The sequence below is a fragment of the Seriola aureovittata genome, chromosome 10, assembly GCF_021018895.1.
Source record: "Seriola aureovittata isolate HTS-2021-v1 ecotype China chromosome 10, ASM2101889v1, whole genome shotgun sequence".
In the NCBI taxonomy this organism is placed as follows: Eukaryota; Metazoa; Chordata; class Actinopteri; order Carangiformes; family Carangidae; genus Seriola; species Seriola aureovittata.
In genome coordinates, this window is record NC_079373.1 from 22,422,557 (window position 1) to 22,437,500 (window position 14,944).

Here is a 14,944-nt window from a genome sequence, read left to right on the forward strand (position 1 = left end):
ATCAGCAACTGATGGACAAAGATGAACTGTAATTGATTTCTACTCGTGCTGTTAACCTGTATGTTGATGCATGTTTTTCTTTACCTTTTTTTTCGGTTTAATTTTTAGCTATGGCTTGATGCATTTTTTTTTTTTTTAAAAGTATTTTTTTATGGCTGTTTTACTGAATCATGCTGGATTAGAATAATGTAAATTAAACTAGGCTACACGCCAAACAGATATTTCTTCTCCTGCCACCACAGCATAAAACAGCTCTGTGCCATATGATTCATGACTTAATTAAAGCTGCCAGAAGATAAAATATAGCCCCTCTCTGTCTCTGCCTTTGTGCTTTTTGCATTAGTCCCAAACCCCTTTAGGCTAATTCACGAATAATCGACAGACCGACTGAGGAAGAGCACTTAAAAGTTGCAGGTAGACTAAAGAGAGACAGACGGAGAGCGCTCGTTTGTTGCCACTTGCTTGAGATCACACGCTCGTCAGGAGAGAGAGAGGGAGGTAGAGAGACACTGAGAGACAGTAAGGAAGACAGCGAGAGAGAGAGAGCGAGGGAGAGAGAGAGAGAGAGAGGGAGGGGGAGAGCGAGAGCGAGAGCGCCACACGGTCAAATTGAGCTTTATCTATCGCAGTGGGTCACTTAATAAGAGCCATTTGGAGCCAGAGGCGAACCGGAGCGCGCAGGAACCGCATTCAGGGGGCAGATCATCATAACAAGAGCAGCAGTCATAATCACTGAGGCCAGCAGCAGAAAGCACATTGCTCCACACAGGGAAGAAAAAAAACACACACAGACACGGAAGAGAGTTGAGTGAAAGAGAAGCTGAGTGAGGGACGGACGGCAAGAAACACAGTTTAACTTTTACTGTGCGGGACAATTAAAAAAAAAAAAAAAACAACAGGATAAAAAAGTGAAAAACCAAGAGGCCGAAAAGTGTTGGTGAAGATGCCGCGGGTAGTTCCGGACCAGAGGAGCAAGTTTGAAAATGAGGAGTTTTTCCGCAAGTTGAGCAGGGAGTGTGAGGTGAGTCTGACTGTGTTTGTGCACACTGGATCCATTCAGTCAGACGGCGGAAATAAAGAGAGAAGAAGGCTCATTAGAGGAGGAGAGCATGCTGGCGGGGTGAACTGTTTTAGGCTCCACATTAGTTCTTTCATTCATTTTTATCTGCAGTGAAATAAATTCCTTAAAATAAAGCACTGGTAGCCTACAAAGGTGTGTTTCAGTCAGTTGTTTGAGTTGTATCTTCCCCTCTGAACTTGAGGAAAATACATTTTTTAGACTTTTTGTTCTGATCCTTCCTTTACATTTTGTTCTTTTATTTGTCTTTATTTATTTAATGCTCAAATCAGTCTTAAAGTAGAATTTCTGCTATCACTCTTTTCCTGTTGTTATAGATTTTATATGAGTTTATGATTTAAAAACACAAAGACAAACAAAGAATGATGCCTTTTGCCTTAAATCAAAATTCTTGTGGCTTATCTTCAAATTACAGCCCACTGCTGGCAAAGAGCATCGCCATTCACTGTCAAACAGCCCTTTTCAGAGTGGTTTCTACTTCATATCAAGCACATGTTTTATACTTAGAATATATGAAAATGTATGTGAGTAAGTCTGTTGTTTAAGGTTGTTTTTTTGTTTTTGTTTTTTTGTATTTTCAATGTAGATTAAATACACTGGCTTCAGAGACCGGCCCCATGAGGAGCGACAAGCCCGCTTCCAGAATGCCTGCAGGGACGGACGGTCAGAAGTAGTGAGTGCAAAACTAAATATAATCTCTTATTCTTTGTCTTCTTCTTGAAGTTCAAGAGGGGGGTTGTAGTACTAATTACTGATATTATATGGTTCAAAGAGAGAAAGGAAGGCAGTGTGCATGTGTGTGTTTATGAGGATGTAAAGCTCACATGCACACTGAGACAGACATCACATGTCTGATCAGTTTTTAATGAATACTGTAGCTGTGCACACCAAAGGAAGATAATGAAAGAAACTTTAAAATCCTCCACAGTAGGGAGTATTAATTCCTAAGAGTGTCTCCTTTTTAACAGACAAATATATTCTTATTACAAGAATACTGCAATCCGCTCACCTTGTGCAGCAGCATAGTGTGTATTCACATGCATGGACCATGTGTGTGTGTGTGCGTGTGTGTGCGCCGATGTTTTTACATGTCCCTGCACCAGGAAGTCGACGTGTTATCAGACATGCAGACCCACCAGGCTTAGCTTCACACACAGGCTCATCACTTCTTCCCTCTAGATTCTGCAGCTGCAGTCATCATTGCTTTGTTTGGCAGAAACGCACATTAACGCATGTTATCACACAGGTCCGTTAGGGTTACAACAAACACTGTCAGGGCTGTCATTTGGATCCTAAAATTGGTGACCTAAAGTAAATATCACCTGTCATGTCTAAGTTTGGTATATACGGTAATTTGACAACATGTTGTGGGTACAGTAGACAGACAAAGGATATACACTGCAGGAACAGAAACATAGAAATACCTGTATGATGACCAGTAAAGAAGTACAACAGCCCTGCAGTAAATACTATTAATCATTATATCTTCTCCAGTAGCAAAACATTCCCTGTAACTGTGAAGATTTGCTGTTTTTCTTTGTCTTATGTGTTGAATATCTTTTTGTTATCGAGTGTGATAAAACAAGCTGACGTTTTATAGATTTGATTGATTCTTAATTGAGAAAACACCTGCAGTATCAACTGATAATCTAAATAATCAATATTTGCAGCCTGATTTTTGTTTAGACCCTTACTTGAGTTGTTTTGGTGTTGACTCAGACCTATGGTCTGCTGTGGTGCTGCATTATATGAAATGTAAAAACATTTTTTGTTTTTTTGTTTTTTTGTTTTTCTTTCATTTTCATACGTGGAGTAGCTGCCAGTTGTTGCAGTAGGAGATAGTTTGTGGCGACAGTGTCGGTGGGCTGAATCTGTCTCCCTCCATTTCCAAACCACAATCGTCTCTCGCCGCGTCTTCAAACGCAACCGGTCGTCCAACTCTGAGATGGATGCCTCTCAAACACAAATGAGCCGATGTGACGACAGAATGAGCTTCTTTGTCCACACTGTGAAATAAAGTCCATTAGAAGCATTCAGAAATTTCACTTTGGTATTATCAGTATAATTTACTTGCAATATAAAAGTAAAAACATCCACTATGCAGATCTGTCTCTGTCAGAGCTGTATTTACTATTATACTCTTGGATTATTGTTACTCATGCAGCAAAGACTGAGCAGCATTTTAACACAAGCTGTAGAAGGAGCTGTACTCCTGGGAGGTTTGATTTAATGTATAAAAATACATCCTATTTTATATCCTCATTCGAATGCAAAATAGTAGTTGGAAATTAAAATACTCAACTTCAGTACACGTAGTTCAGAATTGTACTTTAGTACAGTATTTGAATAAATGTATTTAGTTTTTTTTCCCACCATTGATGGAAAGTAGCATTTGGGGTGAAAAGTAAAAGACATGTTTTTCTTGATGAGCACAATATGTCTGCATGTTTTACCGTCTTCACTCTTCACAAAAATACCAGGTGTAGCGTTTCCAATAAGCAGTTTCTAACTTTATAGCAAGTCAGGGCAAATTCATATTGTCATTATGTAATTACTGTGGACTCACTGTTTGAAGACCCTTTCAAAACTTCCTAAAACGTGTCCTCAACAAAAGGTGAGGCCAGGCGAAATGCCTTTAGGCTGCTGGCACAAACACACACAAACACATGGCAACTTCTGCTGTCTTAGTCATCCTCGAGGTATTTTTCACAAACATGCTGTCATCATCACAGGAGGGGGCGGCGGGGGGGGGGGGGGGGCTACATCTAGTTTTACCATCTTATAGTGGGACATGATGCGTCCGTCTGTCTGTCCTCACTGTATTTATAAGCCTCTTCTGCTGTGAGAATTGATGGCCACGGTTTTAATGGTTTGACGGCAGCTGTGACATCATGTCGCTGATTTATCTATCGGCCAGACGCTGCTAAAGACCTCCTGCTATTTTCATGGCCAGTGTGGACGAGTATCAGACACAATGAGACTCAAACGTGCTGTCAAGGATCACTTTTTATAGATGACACCGATGAACGAAGAACAAATAAGCAGTAAACTGTGGCCAGTTTATTGGGTCAGCACTAGAGTTATGTAACTTTAAAGCCCCCCTCCTCTCAAAAATGTGTTTTGTTTATTGATACTTCACTTTGATGTTTGTGCAGAGTTTGACACGAGAGGCTGTTTTCACATTCATCTGCTGAGGAGTGAAAGTTTCACTGTGTTCAAATAAAATCTGACTTTAAGATGTGACATCACAACTAGTTTTAAATATGCAACTTGTACAACTGTGATGTGTAAACTTTGTACTGAAGTAGGAGACATTTTGAGTCAAGGGGTTAAACTTTTGGAAAAAAAATATAGAGTGGGTGTAATGTTAGATATTTTACACAATTTAACTTGTTTTCTTGTTTGGGAAAAACCTATTCTATCAGACACAAATTATTGTTCCAATCAAAGTATTTCTAGTTGTCGTGAAAGATGTCTAGAGAGCGTCTTTGAATATTTGTTTTCTCTTAATCAGTTATTTTCTTTCGTCAAAAATAAAATTAAAATCATAGCTTCCATTAAAGAATAAATAAATAAAAATAAAAACCCTAGATGTAGTTGCTGGTACTTTCATAAATAGGCTATTCATTTTACCAGACACATATGTTTAGAACAAATTGTGTTTTGCAGAAGCTGTTTAAGTAAATAAATCATGGGGAATCAAATAAAAGACAAACATTTATATCTGTAATATTAGCTTAATGTTTTCTATCTGCTAGTTAGAGCAGAAATACTGTCTAAATATTTTTATTTCCATCGTTTTTCCTCCACATTTTCATTCTTTTTTAAGAGATTTATTAGCAAAATAATTAGATGTACTGTACATGTTTATACTGGATATGCTGCGAGTCTTTTATTTAAACAATTATTTATTTAAATAAATACAAAATTAATATATAGAGAATGATGAAAATGTGCTGCATCCAAACTGGCAGTTGTATCTTGTATTAGAAAAGTGCTTATTCTCTGCATTATTTTTTATGATTCACACTGTATCATGTAAAAATGAAATTAGGCAGCTGTTTCTAGGAATTTCCAGACATCACACACAAACACAGATGTGCGGCTCAGATCACAGGGCAACTCTAAAATGTTCAGGATTGATTTGATAAATGGGACAATAATTCAAAGTAAATTATCTTCTGCTCAGCTCATTAGAGATGAGTCGCTTTCTAAACTACTATTGATTTTCATGCTGCACTGCCCCCCTCCCCTCTCTCTCTCTCTCTCTCTCTCTCTCTCTCTCTGTCTGTTTACTTCCTTTTATTTCATTTCCTTTGTTCTGTTCTTTTTTGTCTTCTCGCCATCTTACTTCCATTTCCTCTCTCTCTCTCTCTCTTTCTCTCTTTGTCTGACTTTCCTTACATTCACCGTGCCGTCTTTAGTGCCGTTATCCTGTTTCCCTTCATTTCTCTTCCTCTTTTTTCATTTCCTCAGTTTCCCTCTGCTTCACTCTCTTTTTCTTTCTCCTCCTTTGTCCCTCAGTTTCCCTCCATCTCTCTCCTCTCTCAGCCTCTCCTTCCCTCTTTTTCTTTCCAGCAGTAGTAGGCAGCAAATTGGTATCAGATGGTTGTAATCCAATACTTCAAATACAGCAGAAAGGGTGACTCGGGTGTTCTTTGAGCTCTCTTTTCTGTGTGTGTGTGTGTGTGTGTGTGTGTGTGTGTGTGTGTGTGTGTGTGTGTGTGTGTGTGTGTGTGTGTGTGTGTGTGTGTGTGTGTGTGTGCGCATGTGTGTGTGTGTGTGTGCGCATGTGTGCGCATGTGTGTGTGTGTGCGCATGTGTGTGTGTGCGTGCGTGTGTGTGTGCGTGCATGTGTGTGCGTGTATACATGTGTGAATTAGACGCATTTTTTTCTCTTTGTGTGTTCATCTACACACTTAGTAATTTTCAGCTCTCCCCTTCCTTTATTTCTCTCTTCCGCTCAGTGTTGTTTTCTCCTTCTCCTCTTTCACTCAGTGTTTCTCTCTCATGCTCTCACTCTCTGATGAGGGGCAGATTTGACAGGGTGCATAATTCATATGCTTCTAGCTTCAGTCGCAGTCCTAATGCCCTTACTATTGATCTGTCCCAGCAAACACAACACAACGCACACACTCTCTCACACACACACACACACACACACACACACACACGGATGCAGATACGCATGAAAAATAACCATTATAACTTGATTTTCTGTCTCTCCGCAATTCATTGCTTTCTGACTGCAATAGAGAAATGCATTCTATTGGTTTTAATTTTATTTATGTTTCTGTACGTGTGCGTGGGGACAAGAATTGAGGGTCCCACAGGTAGAGACTGCTTTTTGAGGGTTAAGACTGGGTTTTAGGCTAAGGGTTAGGGTTAGGGTTAGGTTTTGGTTAGCGTTAAGTTAAATCAAAAAATGAGAAAAGCTACAGTATGATATGAGAGTGTGTGTGTGTGTGTGTGTGTGTGTGTGTGTGTGTGTGTGTGTGTGTGTGTGTGTGTGTGTGTGTGTGTGTGTGTGTGTGTGTGTGTGTGTGTGTGTGTGTGTGTGTGTGTGTGTGTGTGTGTGTGAGGGGAACAGGCCAGTGGTTCACTCTGTACTTTTATTCTAGTGGTTAGACCATGAAGAAACAGAGAGAGGCAAAGACAGGCGAGCTGAGGAAAGGAGAAAAAGAACAACTTTGATGTCAACTTTGAGTCTATCAAACTTAAACCCTTCCAGGCTTAGACCCAAATAAGACATTTAAACTTATTCAAACATTTTGCTAGTTATGCAAGAACCCTCTGGAAACATTTCTATGAAACCATGATAAAATCAGTATTTCAAAATCAAGATCTTGATAAAAATTTGTTTGAAGCTGCATGAAGTAATAGTTTTGAGTTTTTGAAATGGCTTTTCCAGCAAGAAAAAACTTAAAAGTAAAAGTAACTATAAAGAACAGTCAAGGCAGAGGCAACCTGTAGTGCGTAGTTTGGGTCAAACTCCAAAAACTGGATCCTACATGTCCCATCATGCAACTCACAATCATCTTTCCTTAGACCTTACTTACCTGGTAAATGCAGGTCTCTTTTAAATGCCAACCTCCCATTTGGTAATGCAGGTTTAGTGTTATGACTTTGTGGTTTCAATGGCCAGTTGTAAATTTGTCAGTCAGTGAGCTTGCTTAACCAAGCTCCTTCAATACAGTTGTTTTTACAGACAGTTTTTTGTTTAATATTCCCTGTCTGCTGTTTTATACGGTGCTTCTAGCTTCTTTTAGCTCATTGTTTAGAGTGTAAGTTTGAGTCTCACAACTCTCATCAAACGTCAGGATATACAACTATAGGCAACTCTTTTTGATTGTAAACAAGCTCCGACAAGCCCAAGGTGCACCACATGCCCAGCTTGAAATGACACAGGGCTGACGTAAACAAACAGCCGGTGAAGCCACTAAAATCCAAAAGAAAGCTCCAATCTGAGTGAATTTTGGACTTTGATTGATTCACCTTGTGACTAGAAACACTGATGGGATCACAGTGTTGCTTTGTGTCGGCTTGTTGCACGTTCTGCTAACATATGAGCCACAACAATTTTAACAACCAATCGTATGTCGTGGCTGTGTTTGTGAGTTTATTGTCCTCCCTGCTTCCTTCACAACTGACTTTATACTCTCTCTCTCTCTCTCTCTCCCTCTCTCTCCCCCTCCCTAACCCCCACCCCAGGCCTTTGTAGCTACAGGTACCAACCTCTCTCTCCAGTTCTTTCCAGCCAACCTGCACGGAGATCAGAGGCAGGTTCCTACAAGGGAATACGTTGACTTCGAAAGAGAGACAGGAAAGGTAGGACAAGTGCAATCCACCCACCCCCTCAAGCACACACACACACACACACACACACACACACCACACACACACACACACACACACACACACACACACACACACACACACATTCGTCTGTGTTGCTGTTCACCAGTTGCAAAGGTCATACGGTCTGAGTTGCAGCAGACAGACTGGTCAACAATGAAAAGAGATATTCTAATGAAATATGTCCAGAATTCATGTGTAACCATCCAAATGTTGGCAGAGTCGTTTATTTCAACATCAGTTGGATTCAAAAACATCTTTATTCAGTCATGTGCTCTTGGTTCATCCAACTCTGTTGTCACACTTGACAATGTGAAACTTTAACAGAACAAAATAGCATTTGCAGAAACACACGCTGTACATCTCTGCCTGCTCTCTGTTCCTCTTTCATATCATGAAATGAAAATAACAAAAAAAAAAACTTCATGTGATTTTTTAAGAGTAAACGTGTCGAGCTTCATTCACCCGATCAGACGTGTGCGTCAGGATATTCAGTGTGTGTGTATGTTGACATCTAACATGTCTAGTTCGAGTTAACAACCTTCGACAGAGTGCAGATTGATTCGGGTGTCAGGTTGAACACAAGTCTACAAAGACAAATTAAAGTGATCAATCAATTTGTAATCAGCTTCATGTTGTGCTAAGTTGAGCCATTAAATCACTCTGTGCCTGGTGAACAATACCTGCCTCATACCGCCCACCAGACAAACTGCACAATGTGTTGATCCTAGTCACACCGCTCAAATCATTGCTGAACATCTTGTCACACAACAGTAAGTTCATGAAAAACAGTATTTGCCCAGTTGTGCTGTTGTTCATTTAAGATCAAAGTTAAACAACTTAAAGAGATCAGAAGATGTTCGTTTGCTGCTGTTGTCAAGGTGAAGGTGGAATGCAGTGGTGCTGCTGCTGTGTTTATGTGTATGTTAATTGTCTCCCCTGGCGCTAAGCCTGGACTGTGTGTGTGTGTGTGTGTGTGTGTGTGTGTGTGTGTGTGTGTGTGTGTGTGTGTGGTGTGTGTGTGTGTGTGTGTGTGTGTGTGTGTGTGTGTGTGTGTGTGTGTGTGTGTGTTTTTGAGTGTGTGTTTTTGAGTGTGTGTGTGTGTGTGTGTGTGTGTCAGAAGGCCCTCCACGGACACTGGCCAGCTGAAATGAATGCCGGCTGGCAGCTCATTAAAAATGCATTCTGGGGAATCAATGGACCTCCATGCCCCAAGGCTGACGGACTAATCTCACACTGTTAATTATTTAACACAAGTGCTCTGATAGTTGGGTAACGGTGTATGTGTGTGTTTATGGGTGTCAGACAAAGACAGAAAGAATGCATGTGTATCGCTGAGACAGTGTCTGTGTGTGTGTGTGTGTGTGTGTGTGTGTGTGTGTGTGTGTCTGTAAGATGATATCCTCTTCTTTGTCATCTCAACGGTGCTAGTTTTAATGAGGCCAGGAGTTGTCAATGTAAAGCATTTTCACAGTTGTGTAGAGATAAAGCCAAGCGCTCTTTCTCTCTTTCTCTCTGACACACTCACACACACACACACACACACACACACACACACACACACACACACACATACACACACATCTAAGGATTCTGATAAACATGCTGACAGTCTGCTCTTTTCATCCATAATCATCTTTTGAACTGAAAATCATAAGTCATGCTATTCACACTAAGTTGCTCCAGATCGCTGATCTTTTTTCATCCTCCTCCAACAAGAAAACACGAGTATAAGGTTTCACTCTTCACTTTTATGTAATATTCATTTATATCCCACTTGTATAAAAAGGGACAGGCGGGTGCAGAGTGTGGTTTCTTGAGTGAAATGTGCCATAAAAAGAAGTATTGTTAAGCAGAGGCTCCAATGCAGACCCTTTAATTGTGTACTGAGTGTACATTTTTCAGAGTGTTGCTCTACCAGGATTCCAGCTTAAATTTCATACTCACATTTGCAAAGACAAATACACACACAAACACACACACACACACACACACACACACACACACACCCACACACACACCCTGCCTCCTGATCCCACTGGACCTCCCTGTAGAATACAACTGTCAGGCCAAGGCAGAAAATCTTGTGTACGTTGCAACTTCTTCTTTTAATTACTGTCTCACACACACACACAGACACACACACACACAGATCTCTAAAACCTGGGATAGTTTGCTCTTCCAATATTATAAGGTTTTTATTGTTTTTATTCTACAGATCCTAAAACTTGTAAATGCACACTATAAAAGGAATCCTTTTCCTTTTTGACTTTCATCTCCTGTTTTTGCCGTTTTCTCTGCACGGCATAAGACACTTATTGCTATTTGCTGTACAGAGTAGCAGTGGACATAAATGTGAATAATGATGGCAAAAATTATAATTAATTTTCTTGCCTTTAGTCTGTGTACATTGGGAAAAGAATAAATTGAAGAAGCGTGGAGAAAGATGCGAAAGTATGATTCAGACCAAGCTACCAGGTTGCTGTTTTTGCCCCGCTTTCTTTATTTTTATTACTTTTCCCTACATATTTTCTCTCTCTCAGCTTCCCTGTTCTTTCCTCTGTTTGTTATTCTTGTGGCATTTTATATGAACATCCACACTGCATGTCTCTCTCCTCCATCCCTCCCTTCTTCTTTCTTTCCATTCCTTATGGTTTTTTTTTGTGCATACATCCTCGTTCCCACCGTACATCCCCCACTCCCTCCTTTTATCCTCTCTTCCTTCATTCGCTCCCATCCTCCCTCCATCCGTTCTGCCCCCTCCATTCCTCCCTCTCTCCCGCCTTCATTTCCAAACACAGACGGTGCCAAACCAAAAGGCTAGCACAGCCAGGTTAAACTTGGCGGCTAAATATAATGTGTGTGTGTGCGTGTGTGTGTGTGTGTGAGTGTGTGTGTGTGTGAGAGAGAGAGACAGAGAGACAGAGGGAGAAAGAGAGTAGAAGTACAGGCTTTTAGTGTCGTTGCAGGCTAATGGGAGCCAGCTGTGGAGGAGGTTAATTTTAGTGCTAGCTGCTAACTTGCTAGCAAGCATTAACCCTGTCCTGGACATGAATTGGAGCATCAGCAGCTGGTTTAGCAGCAGCCTTTGTGGCATCAGTGTGCGTGGTGGAGTTTCGGCAGCTGAAACAATACTGAAAACTATACTGAAAGTTTTACTTTCTTCAGACTTTATCCGGGGATGCTGCACTGATTGTGCCACAGCTTTTAAAATGAATGCAAATAAAATTAATTGCACTTGAGCTTTCGACCGCTGCTGGAGAAAACATGTTGAACTGATGAACACTACATCAGCTCAGGAGCAGTTACTGCTGATTTTCGCTGAGGTGTCGAGGTGAGGGGGCCTTCACAGAGCCCACTGTTGTGGCCACAAACATTTTTTCACTCATGAAATCACTTGAAAAAGTCACATCTGAGGATCAGACTTTAGACAAGGTTATTAGTAATAAGGTTAACCCACAGGAAGTACCACCGTTGAAGGTACTCTCACTATGTGTGTGTGTGTGTGTGTGTGTGTGTGTGTGTGTGTGTGTTTGCATGCTGCTCCTGCATGCCAATGAGATGGTGGCGCCAGACTGATTGCTCAGCCTTACACACAGATATATGCAAGTCTACACACACGAAAACACACCAACATATAAACAGTAAAACAAAACAGAGAGAAAAGAGTGAAAAGAGGCAGAAGGAGAAGAAAAGAGATTAGTGGTCGTGGAGGAGGGTTGAATGAGATGCAGATGATTGTCTGTCCGCTACATGATTGAGGGGGGTGGACCGTCAGAGAGGAGCTCAGACACAAAGCCTAGAACATGAACACACATGTAGGTAGATAGGTATTTGCACTATTTTCTGTACATGTATTGTTCTGTACTATACTGATAATGTGCAGGAGTTGTTTTCACTACCAGTCAATTAATCAAATCAGTAAAATCGTTGCAGACAAACCCACTGAACACCAGCTTACATACTCACTTTTGTGGAGTTCATACATCTTGATGATAAGGCTTGACAATCTGCACATAAAGCAGTGAATTTAAATGATCATTTTATTAAGTTGTCAGGTCAAGTATCTTGGTCTAAGTTCTTTATGAAGTACATACAGTGCAAGTAAGTTTGGAGTTGTGTTTCCGGCGCTTGACTTAGCTCTGTTTACCTCTTCACCAGCTGCTGAGAGAAATATCTGGCTCTTTAGCTGCTAAATGCTCCACTGTGTTCAGGAGTTAGTCGCTAACTGTCTGTGATCTGGTGCTGGGCAGCGAGTGTACAGTGAGTCTGTCAGAGCTTTTTTTTTGTAGTAAAGCTTCAGGCCATAAAACCAAAATAATGAGCAGAAAGAGGCTGAAAAAAAAAAAAAAACAGGTGATGACTTCCTGAGGATTTGTCACTATGAGCAACAACTTCACATTGGTGACTTGATCAACAAAACTAAGGTTGTGACGTAAAGGGCTCATTAAACGTGGTCTTTTAAACCGTAAGAACAGTATTTTTTAAGAAAATCTTCCTGTTTCTGTTGGCAGTGGCGTTAAAAAGTTGCATACAGTAGGTGTTGCTCACCAACTTTTATTTATTTTATTGCCATATGATTAGATATCATTATTGTCCTAGTGGATAAAAGAATGAAAATATGGCAAATATGGACACAGCTGTTCGTGAACTGTGTAAATATTTTTATTGAACCTTTGCAGCACTGCAGCTCCACACCTAGAACAATCGGACAGCTTTTTCTGTGCTGTGCAGGACAGTACACTTAATTCATTACTCATACACTGAAGTTGAATTTTTTAATACTTTAAAGCTGAAATTGATAAAAAGCTGAATAAAAAAATAAATAAAAATACGACACATCCATCCAGCCATCTGAAAAAGTACCCAGATAAAGTTCTAAAAATCTTTTTTTTCCCCATATTTTGCAAATAAAACTTAGAAGAAGGTGAACACTTCCAATGAAATGACTACTAGAGCCTGACAGTACAGTATAATAGGTCCAAGATGTTCGGGTTTACAGACTGTATAGCAGATTATGATGTGGTGACTGTTCAAATCCTCCCACAGCTGTAGCGCCAGTCCAGTCATTGGAAAGCACCACATTCAGTCAGTGTTTAAACATGACAAAAAGTCAACATGACTGGTACCTCCTTCAACTGAGTGTCAGCAAAATAGCTCAGCTGTGTATTCAATTCTGTGTATTGGCCCTTTTCTGTTTGAAGTTCTCACGTTTCAGCCTAAAGAGAGAGAGAGAAATTTCCTGGTGCTTTATAGACGTACGTCAAAATGAAAAGTTCTTGTAGATGGCAGCTTTAAGCCTCGAGGACTCTCCCCTGTCACAGGCATGTCAACATCAAGTGTGTGTCTGTTGTGTGTATGTGCGCAGTGTGTGGTTTTATGTTTCCCTCTGAACGGAAGCTGTGCCATCAGTGCGTGACTTGTCAGTGACATCATCAAAGCCAGACCACTAATTGGTTCCCTCTGCTACTGCAGCCCTGCATCTGACTGTGTTTATGTTTGCGTGTGTGTATGTGTGCGTGTGTGCAGGGTTGTGTTTTACATCTTTTACGTCCTGTGTGATTGTTCCGTACAGTGCAATGAAGGTTTTTTTTGATTGAGATTAGTATAAGTGAACTTTCCTATGAGCCTTACAGAGAGTCCGAGTCTCCCTGTTGAGAGACGTCAACGCACCACAAAACCTCTTCCCTGTACACTCGCACACACACACTCTCACACACACACACATTCTCAAACACTGTCCGTCTCCTCCCACAGAGTATCATATTTCCTGCTCCAGGCCTTAGATTAATGACCACACCCACTCCCATAATGCACTGCAGCAGACACACATACAGAATTCTCTATTTATATGGTGTTTGTGTTTGTGTGTGTGTCAGTCAGTTTATGTTGGCGTGGTGTCTTTCTGTTTGAATGAATCTCTGTCTAACTGCATTTATGCATACAGGTAGAAAGGTGTGTGTGTGTGTGTGTGTGTGTGTGTGTGTGTGTGTGTGTGTGTGTGTGTGTGTGTGTGTGTGTGTGTGTGTGTGTGTGTGCGCGCGCGCGCAGACAGTTCAGACAGAAAACTACAGAATGCTCAGTCTGGTGTGAAATCCTGCATCTGTGTGTCAGCTTCATTCCTCTTGTCTTAGTCCTTCTCTTCCAGTAACTGTCTGTAGAACTGGACCAAAGAATGCAACACAGGTCACCTGGATGGACTTGGACGTGTGTGTGTGCGTGTTCCTGTTCCTTTTAGGGCCAAGGATAGAAACGTGATTTTTCTTATTCCTTTTATTGATAAGTTTATGAATAAGGAGTATAGTTTTGGTTTTGACATGTTGACCTCAACAAAAGGGCAAATGAAATAAATGTACTGAGTGGAGCCTCCATCTACTCATTTTCATACAGCCAGTACTTGGTCAGATGTTTGGTAGGATACAAAATGCCCCCAAGATAACATTTATAAAATCAGCATGACAGGGACAAGTTTTTATTGAATGTATCTGCAAATGTACACTGTCAGCGTTTATTTTCCAACATGTTCCTCCTTAGGCAACTAGAGCGTGATGATTGGTTTTATGGTTATATTTAAGCAACTCAAAGCACTTTGGTCTTGGTTAAATATTCATATGTTTGGGAAAAAGAGTTTTTCACCAAAACCACAGTCTTTCCCTAAACTGGACAAAAACTGGACAAACTACACAATACAACAGTTTTTACCAACATGGACAGATTTTTTATTTTAGTCTCGACAGTCAGTGAGTAGCTCATAATAAACCACCAAGTGAATACAAAAATAACAAAGTATTTTTTTCATTTATACAACAGTCCCCACAGAAAATGGAAAAACAAAATCTGAACACAACTTGAATCGACTTTCTTGAATCAGACATCAAGCCCAAATTATATTTACAATTGGCTCACTAATCACAATGGTCATTTGTAAAGTACGAAAAGTACGAAAAGAGCTGAAGAAAGGATTTACTTTTTTGTAAAATAATTGATTTCTGTGTATCTGGCGCTGTCTCT

The 14,944-nt window shown here is 40.5% G+C and overlaps 1 protein-coding gene across 4 annotated transcripts in view; it reads left to right on the forward strand.

The window, feature by feature from the left end:
* Positions 1 to 519: 519 nt before the first annotated feature.
* The window catches only part of cbfb (core-binding factor subunit beta), a 34,011-nt gene continuing 19,586 nt past the window's right edge, over positions 520 to 14,944 (forward strand). For 2 of the 4 annotated variants that reach the window (XM_056387724.1, XM_056387725.1), the window contains exons 1-3: positions 520 to 1,021; positions 1,665 to 1,751; positions 7,790 to 7,906. In XM_056387724.1, coding sequence (XP_056243699.1) covers positions 944 to 1,021; positions 1,665 to 1,751; positions 7,790 to 7,906 — 282 coding nt within the window. In that variant the 5' untranslated portion in view covers positions 520 to 943. The remainder of the gene's footprint in view (positions 1,022 to 1,664; positions 1,752 to 7,789; positions 7,907 to 14,944) is intronic. The other 2 variants (XM_056387727.1, XM_056387726.1) reach the window with 2 other exon arrangements.